The sequence below is a fragment of the Patiria miniata genome, unplaced genomic scaffold (assembly GCF_015706575.1).
Source record: "Patiria miniata isolate m_02_andy unplaced genomic scaffold, ASM1570657v1 HiC_scaffold_21, whole genome shotgun sequence".
In the NCBI taxonomy this organism is placed as follows: domain Eukaryota; kingdom Metazoa; phylum Echinodermata; class Asteroidea; order Valvatida; family Asterinidae; genus Patiria; species Patiria miniata.
The window spans coordinates 6,249,807-6,274,599 of record NW_024037060.1 but is presented as its reverse complement, the minus strand read 5'-3'; the positions used below and the strand labels follow the sequence as shown (position 1 = coordinate 6,274,599).

At 41.4% G+C, this 24,793-nt stretch overlaps 1 protein-coding gene across 4 annotated transcripts in view; it reads right to left on the bottom strand.

Moving 5' to 3' along the window:
- The window catches only part of LOC119729462 (cilia- and flagella-associated protein 44-like), a 39,116-nt gene that overhangs the window by 12,089 nt on the left and 2,234 nt on the right, over positions 1 to 24,793 (bottom strand). For 3 of the 4 annotated variants that reach the window (XM_038202026.1, XM_038202027.1, XM_038202029.1), the window contains exons 2-24: positions 23,480 to 23,578; positions 21,079 to 21,276; positions 20,059 to 20,544; positions 19,047 to 19,677; positions 17,891 to 18,053; positions 16,888 to 17,207; positions 16,215 to 16,351; positions 15,476 to 15,618; positions 14,686 to 14,844; positions 14,120 to 14,267; positions 12,786 to 12,880; positions 12,029 to 12,235; positions 11,317 to 11,427; positions 10,356 to 10,508; positions 10,071 to 10,191; positions 8,902 to 9,011; positions 7,886 to 8,046; positions 6,319 to 6,631; positions 5,156 to 5,371; positions 3,886 to 4,016; positions 2,558 to 2,909; positions 1,715 to 1,903; positions 399 to 583 (exon numbers count right to left, since the gene is read on the bottom strand). In XM_038202026.1, the coding sequence (XP_038057954.1) occupies positions 399 to 583; positions 1,715 to 1,903; positions 2,558 to 2,909; positions 3,886 to 4,016; positions 5,156 to 5,371; positions 6,319 to 6,631; positions 7,886 to 8,046; positions 8,902 to 9,011; positions 10,071 to 10,191; positions 10,356 to 10,508; positions 11,317 to 11,427; positions 12,029 to 12,235; positions 12,786 to 12,880; positions 14,120 to 14,267; positions 14,686 to 14,844; positions 15,476 to 15,618; positions 16,215 to 16,351; positions 16,888 to 17,207; positions 17,891 to 18,053; positions 19,047 to 19,677; positions 20,059 to 20,544; positions 21,079 to 21,276; positions 23,480 to 23,578 (4,828 nt within the window). The remainder of the gene's footprint in view (positions 1 to 398; positions 584 to 1,714; positions 1,904 to 2,557; positions 2,910 to 3,885; positions 4,017 to 5,155; positions 5,372 to 6,318; positions 6,632 to 7,885; positions 8,047 to 8,901; positions 9,012 to 10,070; positions 10,192 to 10,355; positions 10,509 to 11,316; positions 11,428 to 12,028; positions 12,236 to 12,785; positions 12,881 to 14,119; positions 14,268 to 14,685; positions 14,845 to 15,475; positions 15,619 to 16,214; positions 16,352 to 16,887; positions 17,208 to 17,890; positions 18,054 to 19,046; positions 19,678 to 20,058; positions 20,545 to 21,078; positions 21,277 to 23,479; positions 23,579 to 24,793) is intronic. The other variant, XM_038202028.1, reaches the window with a different exon arrangement.

The window sequence follows — 24,793 nt, the reverse complement described above, 5'->3', positions numbered from 1 at the left end:
ATTGGAAAGCCAATGATTTGCGCTTTAACATGAGGTACATCATGTGAAAAGTCAAAGATGGGGGTTATTCCTCATTATGCTATGGCAGGTCACATTTGCCTTTAGGTCCTCAACAACAAAACTCGGCTCTCTTGACATTTTTTTTTAGGGTACAAAATTTGTTTACAGTGCACCTCAAAGTTTTTTGCAAAAGTCTAAGATATTTCAACTTGGCCAAATTTGTTTTGCCATAAATCTGTCTTACTGTAAACTGTAACTGATTTTTTTATATTTTTATCCTAGAACTTCATAAAAAATTTTATCTTGCAAGCTTTAGGACAGTACGAAATAAGCAGTGCCTTTGAAATTTTGAAACAATCTTCACTTGGTGAAATCAGGCACAGGATGTGTAATCTTACTTCTCTGGTGTCTCGCAGGGGTGCAGCGTTGGGCATTCTGGCAGCTGCTGCCTCTGCTCTTCACCAAGGACTTTCTGAATGTCACTCAGCTCCGTCAGAAACTGCTGGATCTCCTTAATGATGCCGATCTTCTTGTCTCGCAGAGCGACCACGCGTCGGTTGAAGTCGGACTTGTACTTGTGGATCTGTTCACGGTGATCAAAGCAAAGGTAAAGTTTTCATTAATAATATTAGTAGTAATAATAATAGTAGTGCAATAGTAGTAATATTAATACCGAAAATGGTACGTTTATAGGGAGACATTCCCATGGACTTGCGCACAAAAATCTTCAAACTTAACCCTTGCTGCTGTTTAAAAGGTCACAAACTGTCAAAGTTTCCTTCCACTTCCCCTGGTATACTTTTAACACAGCAATGGTCACTTGACCAATACTGACCCAAGTAACAGCATGGCTCAGAATGCATGTTTTCATAGGAGGGTTAATGACACCTACTTCTAATTTTTACCTTATCCTACCCCACAAATTTTGGTATTTATGTTTTGGGCCACAGGCAATCGATGTACCCTATTTGCGACTGTAACATTCTGGCTCTAAATAGGAGTTGAGGAATTCGTCCCCTGTTTCCCAAAGGTATAACATCTGACGTTAAGGTGTCTCCCAAATAGTACCTTTGGCAAATATAATAATAATAATAATTTGGGAGGCTAATCATCCCAACTCCCAGCTGGTATGCTGAATTGCGAAGGACCCGGCTACAACGTGGTCGGGCCGCTGGCACGTAAAGGCGCCTATGGCTGCCGGCCACATCGACCCATGTATGACCACGGAGCACAGCCTGAGATCAAAAGTGTTTGATTTTTCCAGAGGGAGGAAAACTGGAGGGCCCGGAAAAAAACCCACGTGGCACAGGAGAGACCAACGCACAACTCTACTCACATGTGATCCGCGGCCAGGATCCGTGGTCACCTTGGTGAGAGGCGAGCACTTTACGCACAAGCCACCCATGCCACCCAAATGGGTATTTTAATAGAACTTTTAACAAAGTTCACAGTGCCTCAAGTTACATGATTATCACCCCTGCTCACTTGGCCCATAAAACATTCCTTATACTATCCCAGCTCCCTGGGGAGTATACAAAAGTGACAGAAAAAGTATGAGGATTTTATTGTTCATTTCTGAGTAAGTACTCCAAATCTTAAAACCACAATTCTTTAACCAGTCTTAACTGGGGTTGATGAAAAAAACCTGGTTAAAGTTGGATAAAGTGAAAACTTAAAATAGGTTTAAGAGGCAAACACTTGATGTTTCTGCTACCATTTCTTCCAATGTGACCAGCTGGTTGCGTTTCTTGAGCGCGTTCATGCGCAGGTGTTCCGGCACGCTGTAGTCCTTCGCCGTCTTCAGTTTGAAGTCGCCCATGTGATCCTGAGCATCCTTGATGGCCGCAACGTCGGCCGGGTCCTCGTAGTCCTCGGGCGGTTTGCTCGAGAGAAGCTCCTCCCACTAGGGAAACGAGGATAAAACACGGTTATAGACTCAGTGCACACTATCCCCCTCGATGGAGAAAAAAAACACGATTGAAAAAACACGAATGAAATTTTCATTAAAAGTCCACTTCTCCGTGAAAAGAATCTTTAAGAGATGTTTCATGGACATTTACATAGGGCTTATATAGGACTAATCCTGTAAGGGTATTTTCACGTTTTTTTTAATGACCCTGGCCACTGAGGATTATCATTGGTTATACATAACGGTACACTGGGTCTATCTCCATGGGTAAACAAAGGACTTTCTTAAGGGTGTTTTCACGGACACCTAATCTGGCTTAATATGTTGAAAAATCCGTGAAAATTTAGTTAACTGTAATTTCAAGGGAAAATGGCTCTTTAACGAATTTGTAAGGGATGAAGATGTTCATCAGCCCAATTTCTGTTAACTGCAGAATTCCGCACTTGTGATCACAACTCTGTGCTAACCCTGTAATCACAGAACCCTTAGTTATGAGATGTCGCAAGCACACAAGCCAAATTCCTTGCCAACCCGTTAAATGCGACCATCTTTTTGCATTTTCTACTACTGTTGAAAAACTGCTCGGCAAATTTACTTTTTACAAAGCCGAAAAAACTGGCCTTAGATCTTTCATTGCATGATTTGTACCTGTTTTTCTCTGGCCAGTCTCTTCTGTCGAGCCTTCTCAGCCTTCTGCAGAGCCTTGGCCACTTTCTCCCCGTGACGTCCAGTCAGAACCGTAGACTTCTTGATGTCTCGTGTCCCGGCGGCCAGCGAAGCCTCCGTCATGCTCTCCCCTAGACCCGACTGACCGGTCAGTGTGTCACGGGTCGGGTCGCGTTGTAACCCTTTATCGGACATCATGGTGGCGCGACGGGTCAGTTCTTGTTTCATCTCAAGGAACTCCTTGGGGAGCTTGGTGGTCCGGTAGGTAGGGACCTCGTGGTCGGTTTGGATGGAGACGACGACAATGCGCTCACACTCCAGCTCTATTTTGAACCTGATGGTGAAGGTGTAAACAGTCAGACATAGTTCTAAAGGCTACTGCACCTACAAAACTGCTTGTGCCACCCAAATTTAGCCTTGTTTCAAAGCAGTACGCCATTTCCCCCTTTTTTATTTTAAAGCTATACTTCATCATTTGCAGCTATCCGCAAAGTAACTGGCGTAATTATTGTTGAAAAACTTACTTGGTTGAAAGATAGTAAGGGGACTAAACTCCCTGTGAAATTATTCTTTCTGGCAAGTTCTTTCTGGCAAGCTGTCATTTTGAAGTAATCATCGAAAGAAGGCCTTTCTAACGGTGCTTCTTAAGACGCACCGTAGGAAATTTAAATTAGTAGTTCGTTTTGTTATTCGGCGAAGCAAGCGCAAGCATTGGCACGACGCACACACAGTTGCTATAATTCGTCGGATCAGTGCGTGACACCGCGTAGCTGCAATCAGCTCAGTGAGAATGTGTCTCGGACGCGGAATTCAAGCCCGATTCAAAACATGATTCAGCAACTTTTAATTTGAAATTGAGATCTTAGAATGCTGCTTTTCTCAGAATGTACAGCTGAAGCTGAGCTGAAACTTTATCAGGTTAGTTGTTCAGTACCCTTCTTTAGATTTTGAGCACTTTTGTTGCTTCAAACGAACAAAATGCACAAATTACAAATGATGGACTATATCTTTAATACGAGTGCTTTTAAAAAAAAAGAGTAAAAGCATGAGTGCTTGGCTCTTTATCCTAGTAGAATCTATGGCTGCATCTGAATGACTTGGCTATGGCTGGATATAACACACAGGTCTATGGAAAGTGGCTGTAGCCGCTTCCATAGGCCCATGTGTGATAGCAAGCCATAGTCAAGTAATGCAGACATGGCCTTGGCCTCAGATTTGAGAAAGATTCAGCTCTGGTTTAAATTTGTTTCAATTGAAATATTTCAGGTCATCTGGGGTCTGCATTAGTTCATAATATAATCAGAACCAACCTGTTCTTGAGTTTCTCCAAGCTGATCTTATGTTTCTCTGCTTCCCAGGCCAGCTCCCTGCGCACCAACTCAATCTTGTCGTTGGTCTGTTTCTCCAGTTCCTTGCGAATCCCTGGATCCATCTCAAACTCCTGTCAGAAAAAAAAATAGAAAAAAGCAAAATTAATTGTTGGCTGGTTTTTGTAAAATAGCAATGCTGTAGTCAAGTCCATCACAAGTCCTCCTGTCTCAATGCAAGTCGCAAGCTATTCTAATGAACTGGGACACAGCATTCCCTTGTATCTGTTCATACTGTTAACTTATGAGTAGACTTGAGATAAGACTAGTAATGTACTCTGGTGATTTAACCAGAGGAATAGTCAGGCGGATTTCCCACAGAAATCTTAAAATTAAAATTCCATGACTTTCTCAGAACCACACAACTCACTCAGAGATATCTTTCATTCACATGGTGTTAATACCGAAAACCTCCCATTCATTGTCCTTGACTTTTCTGTTACTTTTCCAAGACAAAATTAAGGCTATATCCATTTACCAATTCCTACGCTGTGTTGGCATCTTGGGAGCTTTTTTACAATACATTGGCCAGTAATCACACTGAGGCAAGGGACGCCATGCCCTTTCAGCCTTCCAGTTTGACACAAGACCACTGAGCACCACAAAAGCATCACAATGGTGCACTGAACATGCAACAAGTATAGATGCATAAGGCCAAAAAAAAAAGTCTCCGGTTTCTGGTATGGAGCTTGCCCAAAAAGTGGTGCGGCGACGCTTTTTTTTTTTTTTTACCTGTTTTTTTTTGCTTCAAATGTCAGCTGATGACTGCAAATGGTGCCCGACTAAACATAGTGCAAATATTATGGGAGACCAGAGAGGCCACATAAAGCTTATTCTCGATCATAACCCCATCAAAAAGCACGTTAAAATTGTGCAGCAGCAGGATTCCAGTCCAACCAGTGAGTTTGGCGGTTTTGAGACATCATCTTTCATTGAAAAAAAAATTTTTCATTTTGCCAACGCGCATGGCTACGGCGACGCGCGCGCATACCAGAAACCGGAGACTTTTTATTTTTTTGGCCTAAAGAGGAAGTAATTATAGTAAACTGAAATGCAAACTGGAAGACTGCCACAGCCAAATATGACGCATCATCACGTATGGATTGTGCAGGATTCCATGACTTTTCCACGCTTTTTTACCTAGGAATATCAACTTTCCATAACTCCCTGTAAAATAACAAAATTCTGTGACTTTTCCAAATTTCAGTCGTACCTTTCTCTGCAACTGCAGATGATCAGGCAGTTCCTGGTTCTGCTCCAGTAATTTCTTGAACTGCCGTCGGAATTTTGCGATGGTTCGTCTGACCTCCATCTTCTTCTCTTCGGCCTTTCTCATCATCTTGTCGTATTCGGACTTCTGCTTCTCCAGCTCAATGCTGTAGTGATCTTTACTTTCGATGTCCGAAACTTTGCGATCTTCATCCTCTTTCTGTTGAGGAGAAATTCACAAAAACAGAGAAACTTACCCCCAAGTCTATCAACTTCTGTTCTCACATTGTCTAACAAAATGATGTAATGAGTGTATTTCTTATTGAATTTTTATATTAACTTTTTGCAGTAAAAACTGTCGATTTTTTTTTAAATACTGTGATTTTTCCAGAAATGTTGTTTTCAGCATGTTCCAAGAAATACAGCCTGAAAATACTTCAAATTTTTTTTCTTCATTTAAAAAAACAACATATTGATCATCATAACATGTTCTCAACATTTTTGCAGATGTATATACCATAAATAACAAAAACCAAAAGAGTTATTTTCAATTTCCACAATATAATTGATTAATTGTTTAGCTTTTTCCTCCGATAAAATATTGCACTCAGTTGGACGTGAAATCAACGCTCACATTAACAGAAAAAAAGTTAACTAGAGGTTCACGTTTGTTGAGTTACAAGCACACAGAGTGGTCGGGCGGACAGCCTTTTCATTATACACTGCCCAGTTAAGTTGGGAATATATGTTTATGTAGAACAAAGGATCACAAAATTAAATCCCTTCCAGTACAATCAATTATTTTGTTACAAAAATGTATCTTTAACAGTGTGATAAATTTCAGTAAATATTCTATGTGCGCAAAAAAAGTTATTTCTGGTTTGATTACGTCATCAGTCAAAAACGGTAAGTGAATATATACTGATAAAGTTCGGAGAGGATACATTTTCATTGTGAAGTTAAAATAATATTGATTTCCTCACCCCGACAAAAATTACATATTATGAATGAATCAGATTCGAACCAGCCAACTGATCCCACAAGCTCGGTGGTTGGGAGGTAACACACTGAGTAACCAGGGTTTACACGTCGGTGAAGGGCAAAACCTAATATTGATTTACATCACCCCGACGCAAATTCCATCTTATAAAGAAAACAAGTTGTTACCTTGGCCGATGGGATCTTAGCCTTAGCCAAAGCCTTAGCCTCTTCGATCTTCTCCTGGCTCATCAGCTCAAATGCAAACAGGTTCCCGTCGGCCCCAGACGTGAAGACAAACCGGTTGTCGAAGCTTTTCTTCACGCCGGTCACGCGGCCGTAGGTGTTGTCGTGGACGGTGAGCGACCAGTACGGACCGAACCGGGAGAAGTCAGCCTGGCTTCCGTCGGGGTTGCGGTCCGGTTTGGCGCCCTCTGTGTCCAGTGAGTGGATCTGGATCGCGCCGTTCTCCATGCCGAGTAGGACTTGTTTGCCGTCACCGCTGTAGAAGAAAACAGATTAATTAAAAAAATCAAATATGAAAAAAAAAAAAAATTACATGGCTCTTTTTAAAATGCGAGGCGTCCTGGCAAAATGAGACGGAACTGGGCACAGGCCGTAGTGGAGAAAAATGCAGAAAATAAAAAGTTGGATTAGGCCAACAAAAAAAAGTCTCCGGTTTCTGGTATGGAGCTTGCCCAAAAAGTGGTGCGGCGACGCAGCTTTTTTTTTTTTTTACCTGTCTTTTTTGCTTCAAATGTCGGCTGATGACTGCAAATGGTGCCCGACTTAACTTAGTGCAAATATATGGGAGTCCAGAGAGGCCACATAAAGCTTATTCTCGATCATAACCCCACCTAAAAACACGTTAAAATTGTGCAGCAGCAGGATTCCAGTCAAACCAGTGAGTTTGGCGGTTTTAAGACATCATCTTTTATTGAAAAAAAAAACTTTTTCATTTTGCCGACGCGCATGGCTACGGCGACGCGCGCGCATACCAGAAACCGGAGACTTTTTTTTTTTGGCCTTAATTTTGTTTTTGTTTTTCAGGTTTAAGGATACTTGTCATCTTCAATATGTCTACTACACATAATTGAAAGAAATAGCATAAACATTAAGCAATAAAAGTGTTTTTAATGAAAAATAATTGGCATCTTTCATTTTCACGACTACAAAACTTGATACTTTAAAGACCTTTTTCTCAGTATATGTATTTTATTTTCTCGACATATCGATAAATGCGAGCTTTAAACAGCTATAACTTGTAAACAGAATCTCCGATTGAAGTGCAACAAACAGTACTGTAAGGAGAATGTTATTCTCTTTCTGAATAACCACAAACCCTCATTCTCGACCTCTGCTCAGTTGTACCTCATTTTTGCCAGAAAGCTTCAGTGTGGCCTAGTGGTTATGGTTTGTGACTCATGATCAGAGGGTCAGGGGTTCAAATCCAGCAGCTGGCCATATGTTGTGTCCTTGGGCAAGCCACTTCACCCCAACTTGCCTCTCTTCACCCAGGAGTATAAATGGGTATCGGCATTAGCTGGGGAGTAACCTGCGATGGACTGGCATCCCATCCAGGGGGGATAGAAACATCCTCGGTCGATTCATGCCTAGAAAACTGGGGATAAACTCTGGCCTGATAAGCTATATTGGCTCGTGACAGATTTACTACCAGTACCGTCTCATTTTTGCAAGAGCGCCTAACATTTGTGTTCGAACGGACAGAATAAAGAGAAGAAACTCATGGACGTACGTGAACTGCATGGTCCTAATAGGCACATCATCGCTATCAACGACCGGGAATGTTCTAACGGCTTCGTTGATTGCCTCTTCACGGCCCTGCTTGATCATGTCTGCTTGCTCCTTCTCATCTCGGAACTTGCACTCGTACAGGTAGCCAGCATCAAAGGCACCCTGCCAAAACAAGACAAGCAGTTGTTTCATTTTTTTCCTGTCTTTGCCACTTAAGTATTCTATTCCCCAAAATCCCTTACCATAACATGTGACTCTGTTTGGACACCAATCACAATAGACGAATCCATTAGGCCTGACCTCTGGAGACAAAGCTGAATCTGAAGACAAAACCTGAGTTTCGTAAACTGCTTAAAGGCACATAGGATCAGTTGCTTTTCATGCATTTTGTTCGTTTTCAATAATAACACCACTCCAAATCCCAAGGATAGTGTTCAAAACTCAATCTGTTGAAGTTTCAGCTCAGTGGATATCTTATCTTATCACTAAGAGAAGGAGTTTGCCCCGGTTTTTCTGGCAGTGGTGGCTTAATGCGCCGCCACACTTGTAAACCCTTATAAGTTGCTACATAAAATGGATCTCCTATTTCAAATACTTCATTTACCTGTCTTTAAAATAAATTCACATTAATTAGTGCCTTGAGTACCTAATTGTTGGTAGATACGTGCGCTATATAAGACTCCAGTATTATTTTTATTATTATTATTATATTACACTTTTCGAGAAACACAGTGGAAAACCATGCACAACATTTTGATCATGGAACACGATTCTGTCTCTAAAACTCCTTATTTCCCAAAAATTTTCAGACAACTGCCTGATTGTAGGCAATCCCCTACATTTCTTGATTTCTTCTAAATGACTGCAAGCCAGACGGAATAGCTGTACAGGATGTTTAGTACCAGTACGATCTATTATCCAAGTATTAAAGCTTTTTGATAATAATTTGGTAGGTTACTTTCGGGATAAATGCAAATGATCTTAAGATCCTTTATGTTTTTAAGACAAGCATCATACCATGGAGACCCAGAATTTGTCTGGATCGTCAGGTGAGTAGACGCCATAGAGAATAGGGCTGGGCTCCTCGGGGATATAAAGGGGCGGAGGCTCCTCCTCCTCTTCCTCTTCTGCATGGGAACACGAATGAGAACAGCAAGGTAAATGAGCTGTCACATTTCACATAGAGCAAAAGGAGGGAGGGGCATCTATACTTCTCATCTCTCAATAGTGGATGGCGATATGAAAACAAATTTGATTCACACAAATATTACTTCATGAAGGCCCAAAACTGACACCATTCTGACAGTAAAATACTAAAATTTCACAATTATTTAATCAAATAAGTAATGAACTTGGATGGTGAACAGCCAGGGGCTGAATCGTAGTTAAACAATCATTTAACATATCGCAAAAATAATAACAAAACAATCACCAAAACAATATAGGATAAAAATAAGGCGAGCCCTCAAATTAGAATCCCTCCCCGGACCGTTCGGGGTTGAGCCCGCCCAGTATGTTGAAGGGATTGGGACCTTGCATGGAACCAATCGGCCTGGATTAACTCCACCAGGCTTCTGCACCATGGCTCTGGCTCATCACAAAGGAACCAATTTGCGATGCGCTAATCCTCCAGTAGGCAACAATGACTGTGATGAGCTTCATAGAAGTTGCCGCTGGTAATCCCAGTGGGCCGAATAATCCTCCAACAATGGCCATGCAGACTTCAATTTATGTTGCCTATTGTGAAACCCTGAGTCACCAGTTTGGACCGATTGGGGCGTCACGCTTCAGTGACCGGGTGGCTTCTGGCTTCGTACCGATTGGGGTGAAAGAAATTAGCATACCGGACCCGGTACCCAAACGGTCTGTTATCTGATGGCTCGCCTAAGAATTCACTGAAAATCCATTAATAATGGAACAAAAAATATTGCACAGCAACACGCCCACCAAGAAAACGTAACCAAACCCAACCCTAATCCTTCAAAAATCTAGCCATCAATTAAATATGAGCTTCGACCAGACCAATATCCATCCCAGACTGCAAAGTCTGTTGGCAAGTTGTCATAAACAGCAGGTCATTTCATTACAGTTCACATCGCCAGTGCAAAAGTCAATGCGTTATTGAAAGAAATAGTGTTTCAAATAAAAGATGTTACAGTGAATCTTTGAAGGTTGTGATTTCTCACCTTTCTTTTCTTCTTCTTCTTCATCGTCCAGACCTCGCTCCCGACGGATGCGGCGTTTTCTCTCCAGCTCCTTCTGCCTAGCTTCTTCTTCTTTCCTCTTACGTTCCTCTTCTTCTTCTCGCTGGTGAAAAAAAAATTAAAATCATCACTTATTACAAATTTTTGTGCAGTTGTCTACGAGCAAAAAGGTCATCGGTTCCACTTCTATTCGATATTCCAAGAAAATACATTAAAATAAATGCAAATGAATTGATGGCCCGAGGATTAAAATTTCTGAGCACATACTCGGAGTCTTGACTTGATACTCTTGAAGGTCGTTTGTCTTGTCTTGAGGCCGGTGATCTTGAAAGTCGTTGAGGTGTCGTAGGTGCCTGGCTCCGGAGCCTCAACCTCCATCACTTCTCCGTTAGCACAGAAGACCAACAGGCAATTCTTATCCTGAAGAAAGAAAAACCACAATGTGTCAAATATCTCTTGAAGTCCAAAGTTGAGCTTTGAATTAAAAGGATCAAACATGGAAAAAAGAGTCCTGGGCCCAATATCACAGAGCTACAGAACATACTGTTATTGTTATCATTATTATTATTTATTTGTTATTTATTATTTATTTCTGGTACTGAAACCAAGGATTCCTCAAAAGGCACTACAGCTCGCAAGCCTGAAGAAACTGGTAGAGAGGAGACAATGAAAAGAGGTGGGAGGAAAACCCCAGAAGAACATTCTAGGGGAAACCCCGAAATCAGGTAGGGACTGAAACCCCATCCACTTGTTGGCCCAGGTGGGATTCGAACCCAGGTCACAGCGGTGGGAGGCGAGGAAAGAACCGCTATGCCAACGTGACTCCCCAAATTAATATAAAGAGTAACTTATATTAAGGATATTTCTTCCATCTGAGAGACGTACATTTTCACGTACATTTTGCCCTTCTCTGACATCAGATTCATTCCAAATGGCCGGCCAATCCTGGCAATCTCAGTGGATGACTGGTAAAGCCATCTGCACTAGTAAGCAGAAGGTCGTGGGTCCAAGTCCCACCCTAGCAAGCTTGCGAATTTTCTTCTCACAAATCATCAAACAGCACTGCTTATTACATAAGTCAGTGGCAAAACCAAGTCACAAAAAAATGCCGAGCTAAAATTTGCCGAGAAGCGATCACAAGTGATATTGATAACACAGCAGCACTGTGAAGCTAGTAAGAAGATCTCTAGACCGGACAGGAATATTTAAGGCAAACAAGAATACTTACAAAGTAGCCCGGCGACCATGTTAAGTGGGTGACAGTGCCGGGGGTGTCAATGAAGCCAATTGGAGTGAATTTATCGTCGACGTTCATGAAGAACAGGGTGTTGTCTGCTCCCTGAGAATTGAATAATTAGGATAACATGCGGGTCAATTGTGAGCTAAATTTTGAGCAAAATGTAGTCATTACAATTAAGAGGGTCACTTGCAAAGGCTTTTCTAACCTAGGATATATATGTGATGCGATCAAGCTAAATGAGTCATTTGTCAAGAATTTTTATTTGGAGATACAGGCCAACTTGAAATAGGGCCACTTCATCACATCACTGCATCACATCTCTCGGTGTTCCAACTTCCATAATTTTTCAACTAAAGATGGTATCAGCATGCGGTTTTCACAGCAGTAATGCTGAGATGGTGCTCTTTCCAAATCTGTAATAAAAAATTTTTGGCCAGGGTCGACAAACGACTCATGTAGCTTGATCCCATCACATATTTTCTTCAAACGGTCTAATTCCAAAAATGGAAAAAATGTCACATTCTAATCACTATTGAAATCACTATTTGTGTCAACCAATGAACAGTTCCCGTCGTTCCAAAATCTGGAATCTTCAACTTGGAAGTATTAATCATATGAAAGTTTCATCACTGACAGTCTTTCATGACAGTTTTTAAAGATCCTGTCGTTAGCAAAAGTGGACCATAACAAATGTACATACTGCGGTGGTGAGTATTTCTCCCTTCGAGTCCATGGCCATAGCGGTGACAGCCAGCGTGTGGGGTTTGAAGGCCTGCTTGAGGGCTAGCGAGGCAGGCTGATGGTGGGCGGTCCTCTTCCCTTCTTGGTTGTCGCGGCGCTTGATGGTCAGGCTTCGTACCACGCCGTCGGAGAAACCGGCCAGGATGGTGCTTCCCTTAGGGTCAACCTGAAAAAATGGAAATGACGAAAGAATTGGGAGATGTTTTACACACCATGTGGAGTGAATAACTGAAAGTAGTCCAAGAAAAGTTACAACCCCCCCCCCCCATCTCGGTCAGCGATATCCGAGACTTCTGTTGTGTTATCACCTCTCCTCAGTCAAGTTGTGACTGATGGTGAGTTTTACCCACAAGATTCCCTGAGTAGGAACGAGTTTCAGTCCGATAAAATGAACCTAATCTAAGTTATCGCCACAATTTTCCAAGGATTATTATTGAAATGACTTCTAAGAAAGTGCAAAAACAACATCGACATGTTCTGTCACAAAGAGAGAAATAAAATTGGGTGAGGAATAGGATATTCTCCTTTAAATGAAAAGTGCGACGAGATGTTTGAAGACTTTTTTTCTGAAAAATGATTTTTTTTTTAAAGGAAGGGTTTGGCTTTAAAGTCACTAGAAAAATGAACATGGCAAATGAATTTCAACTGAACAACCAAACGCACACTTAAAAATGGCTTGAATAGTAAACTGAAGGGTTTGCGAGTTGACAACGTACCGTGGGAGGCACCCAAAGCATAGACGTGGAGCCGGCGTTGAACTTGGTGGAGCAAATGGGAGTCTTGGACGCGTAGTCAAACACTCGGACGGTATCTGGGAAATACAGGAATATGACACCAAAATATGACAGAACAACAAACAAATTCTGCTATTAATAGCTAATGTCAAGACCTCACCGGTTTTCAAAAGTTGTGCAGTCTCAAGTGAAGTCAAGTGCTACAGCTATGAACTTCTATTTCTTTGTTATTGTTGACCTGTGATTGACTGGTTACTTTATTTATTATTTGATATTTATTTCTGGTAATGAAACCAAGGATTCCTCAAAAGCGCCCTAGGCACAGTAGCTCACAAGCCTGAAGAAACCTGCAGAGAGAAGACAGTGAGAAGAAATGACCCAACCTGACTCCCTCTGGTAATGGATTTGACAATTCTGATTTTATTTGTTTCGAAGTCAAACTTTTAAAATGCATCAAATGCCAAAAAAAAAGGCAGAAAAAAAATGTGATGCTTGATACAGGGTGAGTAAAAAAAAGCGGAACCCAAACCCCCAAAAATGTATTTCTTATTTTAAAAAATATGTAGCACCAAAAATAATAATGACTGGAAAGCCAATTTTCAAAAGCTACTTTTAGATGAAAAAATTACTGAAACTGCTCAATCAGTTCAAAGAATACCACCATTTAAACGCAATGACCATTAAAACCTGTCTCGTCCAAAACAAAATCAATTTATTGTGTGTTTTGACTGTTTGAAACAACAAAGAAAATGACACAGAATACTTGTTTCAACAACTGTCACCAACTGTAGCACACAATATTTTGATTAACAACACTGGTTAGGCAAACAATATGATTTATAAAAATCTACTACTTTAAAGACGGGCCTTCAAACGGACTTTGTTGCATATTGTTAACGTTTAAACTAAGATTTCATCGCTGGCGATGTTTGAAGAGAATTGTGACGACGATTGTTGAAATCGCATTTTTTGGACGAAACGGGTTTTAGGGTCATTGTGTTTAAATGGTGATATTTTTAGAACGATTGACCAATTTCAGTAATTTTTTCAATCAAAAGAAGCTTATGAAATTGGCTTTCCAGTCATTATTATTTTTGATGCTACATATTTTTTAAAATATGAAACATAATTTTTGGGGTTTGAACAAGGACACCACAGTATCTTAGACACGTTTTAACAATGCTACATCTTATGTGGTTTCCAGACACAGCTGTGAACGGAATTGTCTCCAATTTGTCAGTATCAAAGACTTTCAAAATACGGCACTTAAAATAGTGGATAACGGCACTTTTACAAAAAGACTTAATGTGACATACGATCCAGAGCAGTAGATGCCAGGAGATGAGACACCGGGGAAGTGTCGATGGAGGTGATCTCCCCAGCATGGAATGAGAACAGCCTCTCTGGATCCCTGGTGGTGTGTGAGAAGGATAGATCCAGCTTCCAGATTGCGCCGTTGGCATCCTGGGGGGAGGAAAAATAAAAATGCTAACCTTTTGGAATTTTCATTACTCTACATGTACTTAGCCTTGTGGTGTTAACAACACAACAGTCAGAAAAATCTTCTGGCAAAGGCAATTGTACTTTTTTTTTTCGAATAAAAAATTAACAAAAATAAAACATTTCTGTCAGAGATTCCAATTATGAGAAACACTTATTTTTCTTTCATTTGCAAAAATTGAGGGCATTACTTTCATTTCATTTGAAATAAATCCTATAATATCGAAATACCTTAGGAAAAAAATTAAAACCTGTACAGGGACTGAAATGCTCCTGTTTCTGCAATGAGAGTATTCTTGACAAGTACGTCGGCCTCCAGGACCGGCCCTCACTGGCGTGTGCAGACCGCCCTCTACAGTTCTCGCAACGAGTCAATACTCACCTGCGCATACCAGATGCTCTGGACCTCAGGATCCAGCGATTTGACCATGGAGATCAGGTGCACATCGTTGCCGACTTTCAGCTCGTTCATGCAGTCCATTTCAAACATGCCGGATTCGTTGGCCGAGTCCGCCGCGTCAATTGTCTCAAAATCCCACACCTGGAATAGGTTAGATTTGTCAAAACAATTTTTACGCAAATATGAATAGAAACACTGATCATTGGCAATTGGGACCCTCTTCAGCTCTAAATTAATTTTGTCAAAAAACTGCTTATGATGTAGGTGAAGAGTTAAGAGTAAAATATCAAAAACAATGTAAACTAAGAAGGAACATTTCTGAACAGACCTAGGTTCAATATCACAGAAAATTACATGTGCAGATTTTTTTTTTTTCATTAAACCTCCTGCTTATAACAGAAAATGAACTAGGCACATGCTTGTTAAGAATCTAGTTTGTTAAGGGGACAAAAATAAATGAAGAAAAATTGCGTAAGAAATATAGGGCCAAGTAACTACTATATCCAAAAAGTCTATATAATTTTTTTCACAAAAGGACAAGATTTGGGTATTCGCTCAAGGATTTATTACCTCCCCAAAAAACAATAATTAAAATCAATAATGCCTACTGGTATTAATGGAAATACAAAAGTGAGAGGAACATTCTCATGCATTTAAGACTCCTCAAAGTTCAAAACAAGTTTTCAATACTGACTTTTAACTATTGGACAAACAAAACTATCTCTGATAATTCGAGTCAACGTTTTACCAGGACTGATAAAATCATACTCACCCTGACGTAACCGTCAGCTCCAATACTGATCAACTCGCCCTCGTCCATGACAAACTGCTCAATGTTGCCGTTGTGACAGGATTTCTTGTTCTTCCTGCCGATCTGGACTTTAATCAGGCCTCCTTCCCACAGCAACATGTTACCTTAAAACCAGAAAATATATCAAATCTTCAAGTTTTTCAATGATGGAAGACATCCCACATTATTGCCGGGGTAATTATTATTTTTTAAACCTATTAGAATGCAGAGATTCTCCAAGTGATATTTTTGTCTTAGCAACTCCAAGAAATTTAGCGAAGGGCCCTGATTACATGGAACTATAAACCAGTTCATATCGGATGATGTGTATACACGCAAAGGTTTTGCGGCATTCGGAATGGATGACGGAAACACGCAACGAGAGAGGCTAGAAATGCCTGTCAGCGACCCGCCCGCAGCATGCGAGGCCTGAAATATCAGGGTGTGCTACCTGCAGATGACGGCATGAACCCGTCTGGCATCGAGGTCCATGAACAACAATCCCGCGCCTGGGTTCGATCAATGTCAAAATAATCCTGGCGCAAACTGGTTAAAGTACGGAATCTCCATGTGCAATGTGAACAGTGGACAAGCATTAATGGCTATGGCTCCCAGTAACAAAAGATGGGAAGTGGCTTCGGTTATCTCCATAGATGCCTGTGTAATTACAAGCCGTAGCCAAGTAATCCAGACACGGCCTTGGATCACTCAAAATACCCACCCGATTCTGAGCCTGAGAGGACCTTGCCGTCTGGTAGTTCCACATAGCCGTGGATGTCGGAGATCTCCGTACGGCCAAACTTTCCCAGCTCTCCTTGCAGCTTCAGACCAGTGAACGTGTGAGCCATCTTCCAAAACCTGTGACAGACATTCAAACATGAGTTGGAGGCGTAAAAAAAATTGACAACTTTCCTCCAAATAATTGGACCAATCTGGGTAATAGAATCATTTTACAGTCATAGAGGTCTCCAGTGATGGAAGGGTGGCATGGTGGCTAGTGCGTAAAGCACTCGTTTTTCACCAATGTGGCCCGGTTCGATTCCCGTCTCGGACCATATGTGAGTACAGTTGTTCGTTGATTCTCTCTTGTGCCACAAGAGTTTTTCTCTGGTTTCTCCAGTTTTCCGCCCGCTGCAAAAATCAATCTCTGGCTGTGCTCTTTGGCCAGACATGGGTCGTATGGCGGCTGCCTAAGGCGCCTTGACATGCCTTCACCTCGACTACATCGTAGCTGCGTCGATCTTCACAATTCAGCTTCTCAGCTGCGAGTCAGGATAATTTGCCCCCCAAATTATTATTTTTATTGTACAAAGCAACTGCTCTTAATGGTGACTCTGGACAATAGCTTGCACACCGTGAGTGTACAGTGCCTCTGTGCCTGGATGGGTCCATACCTGATGTGTCCCGTGCCACTGGACGTCAAGAGGCCCTCGTTTTCCGGAGAGAAGGTCACCCTGAAGATGTCTTGCGAGAAGGCCTTGGAGCGCAAGACGATGGTCTCGTTCAACCAATCCCAGACAGTCAGCATGTAATCCGGGGCGCAGCCTACCGACGCTAGCAGGGTACCGGCCGGGTTGAAGTCAGCGAAGGAGTAAGCGGACTCGGTGCCCTCCCGCAGGACGCGGTACAGCTTGAGAGATGGGTACTCGTAGATGTTGATGTTGGGCATGACGCCCTTCTCGCAGACGGCAAAGTACTTGCTGCTCGGATGCACCTGCGACGGAACAACATATTTTATTATTAACAACTGGATCAGATTTGAGATGTTCTGTCGAACTCAGACACAAAATCAGGAGAGCCAGGTTGGCGCAGCGGTACTTTCATCGCCTTCCACCGCTGTGACCCGGGTTCAAACCCCGCCTGGGCCAATATCTGGTTTGGTTTTTCATTCCCTAGTTGATTCCATGGGTTTACCCCAGACTATTCTTATATGGTTTTCCTCCCACCCTCTAAAACTGTCATTTCTTCTCATTGTCTCCTGTCTACAGGTTTCTTCAGGCTTGCGAGCTACAGTGCCTAGGGTGCTTTTGATGAATCCTTGGTTTCAATACCAGAAATTAACGATAATAATTATGATAATCATAACTTCTTGGCACAGCTTGAAATTGATTTTTTTTTTTTAGATTTTTTTTTGGGGGGGAAATTTTCAATACAGAATATGTGTTAAGTTTCAGACCATAATTTTGCTTCTTAAGGTGAGTTTTTGGGGGTTAATTTTTTTTTCAGATATTTTTAGGCATCTTCTATGGGTCTAATTCACAACTTCATAGTTACTGCTACTTCCTTTCCAACATCCATTAATTTACATATTTATAACAAGGTATTATATTCACATAACTTATGGGATATAAAAAAATGCTTTGAGTAGAGCATGCTGGAAACAAGCCATTAACTCACAGTGATTGCGCCGATACCGCCTCCACCGGTACTCCGTATGTATTTCTGTTCTTTAGTCTGGATATTGAGGAGCTCCACTAGGTTACCGGCCGCAAAGATCAGCATGTTGGCATCCAACATGTACAGATTGGAAAGTCGCTTGCAGTCATAGCCAAAGGAATGGCTGTTAGAATCTGGCTAAGGACAACGACCACTGGAAAAGGTATCTCGGAAGATTTACTTTAAAGAGGTTGTGGAATGCTCGAAGACATTTCCGTCATTTTTCGGGTATATGTAGCCTAAGGTGTGATGAAACAAAAACGACTATTGTTTATGTCATGAAATGAGTACAAAAGGTACTTTTGGGAGCTGTTTTTCAGGTCCAGTTTCGACCCGAATGTGCAACTGTGTAAAAGTCGTCGTTGCGGGCAGCAAACAAAACACAGTAAATCGTGACGTAATAAACAGGACTCGTGTATGCTACTGTGCATCGGGAGTCCTGTTTATTACGTCACGATTTACTGTGTTTTGTTTGCTGCCCGCAACGACGACTTTTACACAGTTGCACGTTCGGGTCGAAACTGGACCTGAAAAACAGCTCTCAAAAGTACCTTTTGTACTCATTTCATGACAGAAACAATAGTCGTTTTTATTTCATCACACCTTAGGCTACATATACCCGAAAAATGACGGAAATGTCTTCGAGCATTTCACAACCTCTTTAAAATTTATGAAAAGTCCTGTCAAAATGGCAGCATACAAAAATTAAAATGTACAATATCTGCATGTGCACTATAGAGGTGCTGAGATTTGAAAATAAAATCATGTGACCCCTCATCAGAGGTTATAAAAACAACAATGCGCTGGTTCTACTCTGACTCTATGAGCGTTTTCGAAGGGACTGGCTTGGCTTCGTCTTTGGATTAATGAGATTTTAGGCCCCCAACTTCAGGAACTCCAGCTACATTTTGGTGCCTGTTATCGTTCAGGATCATTTAATCGGTTGATATGAGGCCAAAAGTTGGAATATTTTCGTTTAGATTGCCTCTCAGTGATTCAGAAGTAGGAGGCAAAGCTGAAGCCGAAGACGAAGCAAAGGTTTCGAAAACTGCCTATATCTGAGACACTGAAGCAGCATTGACAACAGAGGGGGTATTTTCTCAATGAACAAGGATACTGCAGAGTGAGCATATCGGTCGGTAGATCTGAACCCTCAGCTATCCTGGCTTTGGATACGTGCTCCTGGTAATCATAAAAGAAATCCAGCGGGATCTTCTCTCCTTCCTCCTCTGCCTGATCACCTTTGAGCACACCCTCCCCTGCAGCTGCCGTCCCATCTTCAGTGACCTCTGCCCCCTGCGCAGTGACCTCTGCCCCCTGCTCAGTGACCTCTTCCCCCTGCGCAGTGACCTCTGCCCCCTGCGCAGCGACCTCTGCCCCTTGCTCAGTGACCTCTGCCCCTTGCTCAGTGACCTCTTCCCCCTGCTTAGTGACCTCTTCCCCCTGCGCAGCGACCTCTGCCCCCTGCTCAGTGACCTCTGCCCCCTGCTCAGTGACCTCTTCCCCCTGCTCAGTGACCTTTGCTTCCTGCTCAGTGACCTCTGCCTCCAGCTTGTTGACCTCTTCCCCCTGCTCAGCGACCTTTTCCCCCTGCTCAGTGACCTCTGCTCCCTGCTCTGTGACCTTTGTCCTATCACTGGTGACCTCCGCTCCATCATCAGTGACCTCTGCATCTTTGGCAGGCGCAGGTTGCTCATCGGATGTATCTTGAGGAGTTGGTTCCTCATCCTTTATGTCTTGGCTTTCAGCTGGATGAGAAAACAGATGGATACATGAACATCAAATTAGCATCATTCCATGCAAAGTCATAAGACTTTTTCCCGATCCTCACTTCATCTTACTGAGGCTCATATAGCATAGACTATTTTAGATATATGGAGTTTTTTGATGGGAAGGTACTTCAACTAGAAAATTAGTAAAAAGGGACAATTCAAAGGATGTCATTGCCAATACCTAGTGAAAATCGTACAAATGTAAGTATCTTCTTGATATATAATCCTTTAATGAAAAAAAATGATCATGTTTCTCTCTTTTGGATAGAATAGTAATAACTGACTTTGACTGGCATCGACAAACTTCCTTCAAATGTAATTATAGTGACCAATCTCAAGAATTGTACCACAACTTACCACCCTCATGTTCTGGGGCTGCTGCTTCATCCTCTCTGCCCTCTGCACCTGTTGCACCTTCACCTTCCACCTCTGCAGGTGACCCTTCACCTTCAACCTGTCCTTCGCCCTCGCCCTGTGTGGTACCACCTTGGTCTCCTTCATCAGAAGGATTAGCGTTCACATTAGTGTTTCCCTCTTCGAGCTTGTCAGCTGCCAGCTCAGGTATGGTACCTGATACTCCGGCAGCCTGCTCTTCTTGTTGTGATGCAGGGGCGCCAGACTCCTCTGCGTTTCCGGCTGCCTGATTGGGCATCTCCGAGTCCGACTTTGCATCTTGCGACTCCTCAGCGGGCTTCTGAACATCTCCTTGTTCTCCTTGCTCAACTGGCGAGTCTTGACTTGTTTGTTCCTCTGCCTTCTTGTCCTCAGTTGTTTCTTTGGTTGCATTGTCTTCAGCATCAGTCTTTTCCACGGGCTCTTCGTCCGAGGTATCTTTCTTCTCATCTTTAAAGAGAATTTATCAAGACAGACATGTCGGTTAAGGTTATATTGAGGAATACTTTTTTTTTCTTTAGATACTGGGATCATTTCTAACAATAAAAAGCAAGATCAACCCAACCGTGTAGGTGGTCTATTTTTACAAAGGTGCCTGAAAGCATTAAATTCAAGCATCAAAACATAAAATCTGGCTCCAAATATTTCTGGTTTAATGTGAAGTAAATCTGCCATTGAACTTCATTGTACCCTCATGCTCCAAATAAAATGCCAGTCACATACTGTATTTGTTATAAAGCATTAAAATAAAAGCTGTATTCTTATTCAAGCACACCTACCGTATCTCTCTGAGGAACATAATCTCTCCCAAATTGCCAAAATGCTCATCCTCAATCCAAACTAATTTTGAAACAGCCCAAACCCGATCTTCCCTCTTTACCCTCTGCCATCTAAAATGCAAATTAATTTTTCCTAATTCATATCTACAATTAATAATTATAAATTGTACAGCCTTTCATAAGTCGTAGATCTGTCAAACTATACCTTGGTCAGCTGTTACTTCCCCAGGGGCTGTGTCACCATTGGTGCCGTCAGTATCCACCCCTGTAGGGCTTTCTGCTGATCTCTCTCCAGAGGGGGCATCTGGTGCAGCATCTCCAGGTGCAGCCCCTCCATCTGTTTGCCCCTCTGGAGTCGCATCGGCTGCCGAGTCTTCCTCTGGCTGTTCATTCTGAACATCTCCTATTTTTGTAAATTATGAAAAATTATGAAAACAAATTGAAATGCAGAGATAAATTTAATACAATTTCACAAGTTGGCAGCGAAGGCATACATAGTTTGGTCAATTTTTTTCAATTGTTTGTTTTGTTAAAATCAACAGACTTGGGATGAGCAAAAGTGTTTTACAATTATTGCAAATATTTACTTCACTGAGTAAAATATCAATCAATGAATTCAATTGGAAATATCTATTTGTTATATATATTGTGTCCTTACTTCATTCCTTTTAATAAAAAAAATATTGCACAACAGAGACATGCAGCTAAGATATATGTGCAACTAAATCATTTCAAATTAAAACTCAAATCCTTTCATGCAAAATCTCGTTCTGCTTAATATCAGAATCTGAAATTTTCCTCAACTACAAATTGCATGAAAATTCAATTTGTCTTTTTTCCCCTTCAACATGAATCTACAATGAAAAAAAAAATATTCTGATCAGTGCAAGCATAAATGTCTAAATGATGGTGCAAGTGAGGTTGTGTCCGAATTACTTGGCTGCGGCTTAAAATTACACAAGGGTCTATGGGAAGAGGCTGTAGCCGCTACCATAGACATGTGTATAATATCAAGCCGTAGCCAATTAATTCAGACAAGGCCAGAACTTCAATACATGTAGATCATAGAAGCTGCCAAAATGTAAATGCAGATTTTTTTTGCCTTGATAGTATCTCAAGGGGGGGGGGGGGGAAGTCCCAGCCCTTGGCCTGTTGCTAGGGCAACAGAGCGCCTTCTTTGTGGCATTGTGGTAAATGGTACATCCCAAGCTGTGTTAGTATTCATTGCCATATTCACTTCGTATCAAAGGCATTCCATTCCATGCATCGAATAGTGCAACAAACCCTTCAAAGTTGTACACTTGAAATATCACAAGCTGCAGTCATGATCTGTTGGCAAATAGTGCATTATGAATAAGGAACATTTAAATTGAAATGGTGTGCTGTTTGGTTAGTTTGGAATGTGATGACCTTACTATGCACATGGTTGTGTATTACTATTTATATCTTAAAAACTTGCCCTCCTACGTGTTGTGCAAATTAAGTGCATGCGTGTGATGTACCCAAATGTTTTGCCTTGTCAAGTGAGTGGTATTATAGTTAACACCAACTTAAATTAAAGAATTTCTATAACCAAACTTTTTTGTCAATTATTTTTTTTGGGGTGGGGGGGGGGTAATTTGAACCTAAACAAAATCATCACCTTGATTCATCACCACATTTTAAATATGTTTAGATTGGCAAGTGACAAAGCATTGAGAACATTTTAACCTTTTTGATTAACTTTTGAAATTACACAGGCTTAATTTTGTGACGCTAAATTTCACATCAAAATATTGTTCAGTGTACATTTTCCACTCAGTGAGAAAAATCAACAAAATTGTTATGGTACTTGGAACAACGATGAAACTACACGTGTAGATGTCACAAACTTTGTTTCACTTTCACATGGAATTGGACAGAGCCTTACTACAGTTTAGAAAATGTCTTTATTATTCCAACCACTACAAAAATATCCCCAAAAGTTGTGGTGGAATGAGGATTTCTGTTAATATTATTCTAATAACACGGCTGTAATATCTCCCACTGGCTGGATGCAATAGTCAGAGTTATACGTTTGCTGGCTTGAGCACACCTGCTCGTCTTATGATGGGTTTCAGCTAGGATGCAGAATAAGACGTTCACTGCTGGTCAACCTTTGCACCACCCAGCACCTTATGTTTTCATGGATTCATGGCAGGCGTAAATACAATGTAATACAATTTAATACATGTGCTAAAGTGTTAATATAATAGTTAAATGATGGGCTCTTAGGCCCCAAAAAATAGTTCTGCTTCCGATTACATGGCATTCAAAAATAGGGTAGGTAGGTAGGGAGGTTTGTTTTTGCCAATTGTACGATCATATGGAGGCGTCTGCGTGTAGTCAAGGGTAAAAGGTATAAAGAGATGGTTTTGGGTGTTTTTTCTCATGTTTCCAATAAAAAAATTAGGGTAGGGGCTGTCAGAATAGGGTAGGTAGGGAAACCGGAAGCAAAACTATTTAATTTTTTTTGGCCTTATGCTGATTTGATATTAGTACTAATCTTGACTACTGTCGGCAAGTGTATGGTCACTAGCAATGATCAGTGGCATTACTTCTACCAGTTTTGCGATGGGGAACATTACCTGCATGTGCCTCACGATATTGCCGCAGGGCCTCTGCTTGCAATTTGTGAGTTGCTGCTCGTAGACTCTTGGGATTTTTAGGGTACAAACCAGACGATTCTGCGCATCCAGTAACATATCAAAGTTGGAGAAAATCAGTAAGGCCAAAAAAAATATTCGGTCTCTGGTCAGACCAAAGTTCCGGAATTGACACGGCGACGCGGCTTTTTTTTTCTTTTTCTTTTTTTCTTCAAGCTTGGATTGTACAGACAAGGTGGGGTACTATTTTGCTTTTTTGGTGTCATGTACATTGGTGTCCTTCATAATTTGCCTTGGTGCTCTCGATCATTTGCCGTGGTGCAATTTCCCATTCCTTGGTGCTCTTTGGTAAAAAAAATTGAGGAGGTGCGGCAATAGAGGGCGCTGTTGGAGCTACCGCGGAACATTTTGGAAAAAAAAAAGATTGACGTGCGCTGACCAGAGACCGACTTATTATTTTTTTTGGCCTATTAAGGGGCAGACACTTTTTCATTTCCAAAAAAAAAATCTCTGCTTTTAATCACTGAATCTGCGCATCACAGCATTTGACACGGAACCAAATTTTTACTGCCACTGTATTTACATTCACATCCACCAAAAATTGCAGAAAACTAAATTTGTAGCATTAATATAAATTGATGTTAAAAAAGACAGTGCTGATTTAGCCAGCGCAGGGCTTTCTTTAGGTAAATATTTTGCCAGATAGGCACTGAACATGCGCAGTGACTTTTTTTGGGACTTAGCACTTTTTTTTCCATGACAAATCTTAGTCTGGGTCCGCGCCAACATTGTCGTTGTGACTTTGTAATCAGGAGACAGGAATTTGATCCCTGTCATATCTTCGAATTCCAAATAACATCCATTACAATGTTCACCTTTGGATCTCTAATGCTGTGACGTCTTCAAACCGGAAGTTATGCGTTATTTAACAATTATATTTCCCAAATTTTCATACGTTATTTTAACTTAACAATGAAAAATTATCCCCTCCGAACTTTATTAGTATTTACTAACCGTTTTTGACTGATGACGTCATCAAACCAGAAATAACTTTTTTCTGAAGTTTATCACACCGTTAAACTAAAGATACCTTTTTGAAACATTGATTGTAGGCCTACTTGAAGGGATTGAATTTCGTGATCTTTTTTTCTACATAAACATATATTCCTAACTTAACTGGGCAGTGTATAATGAAAAGGCTGTCCGCACGACCACTCTGCATTTGTAACGATTTTGGGTCAACTCGTACCCGAGTTAGCTCGTACCCGAGTCAACTCGTACTCGAGTCAACTCGTA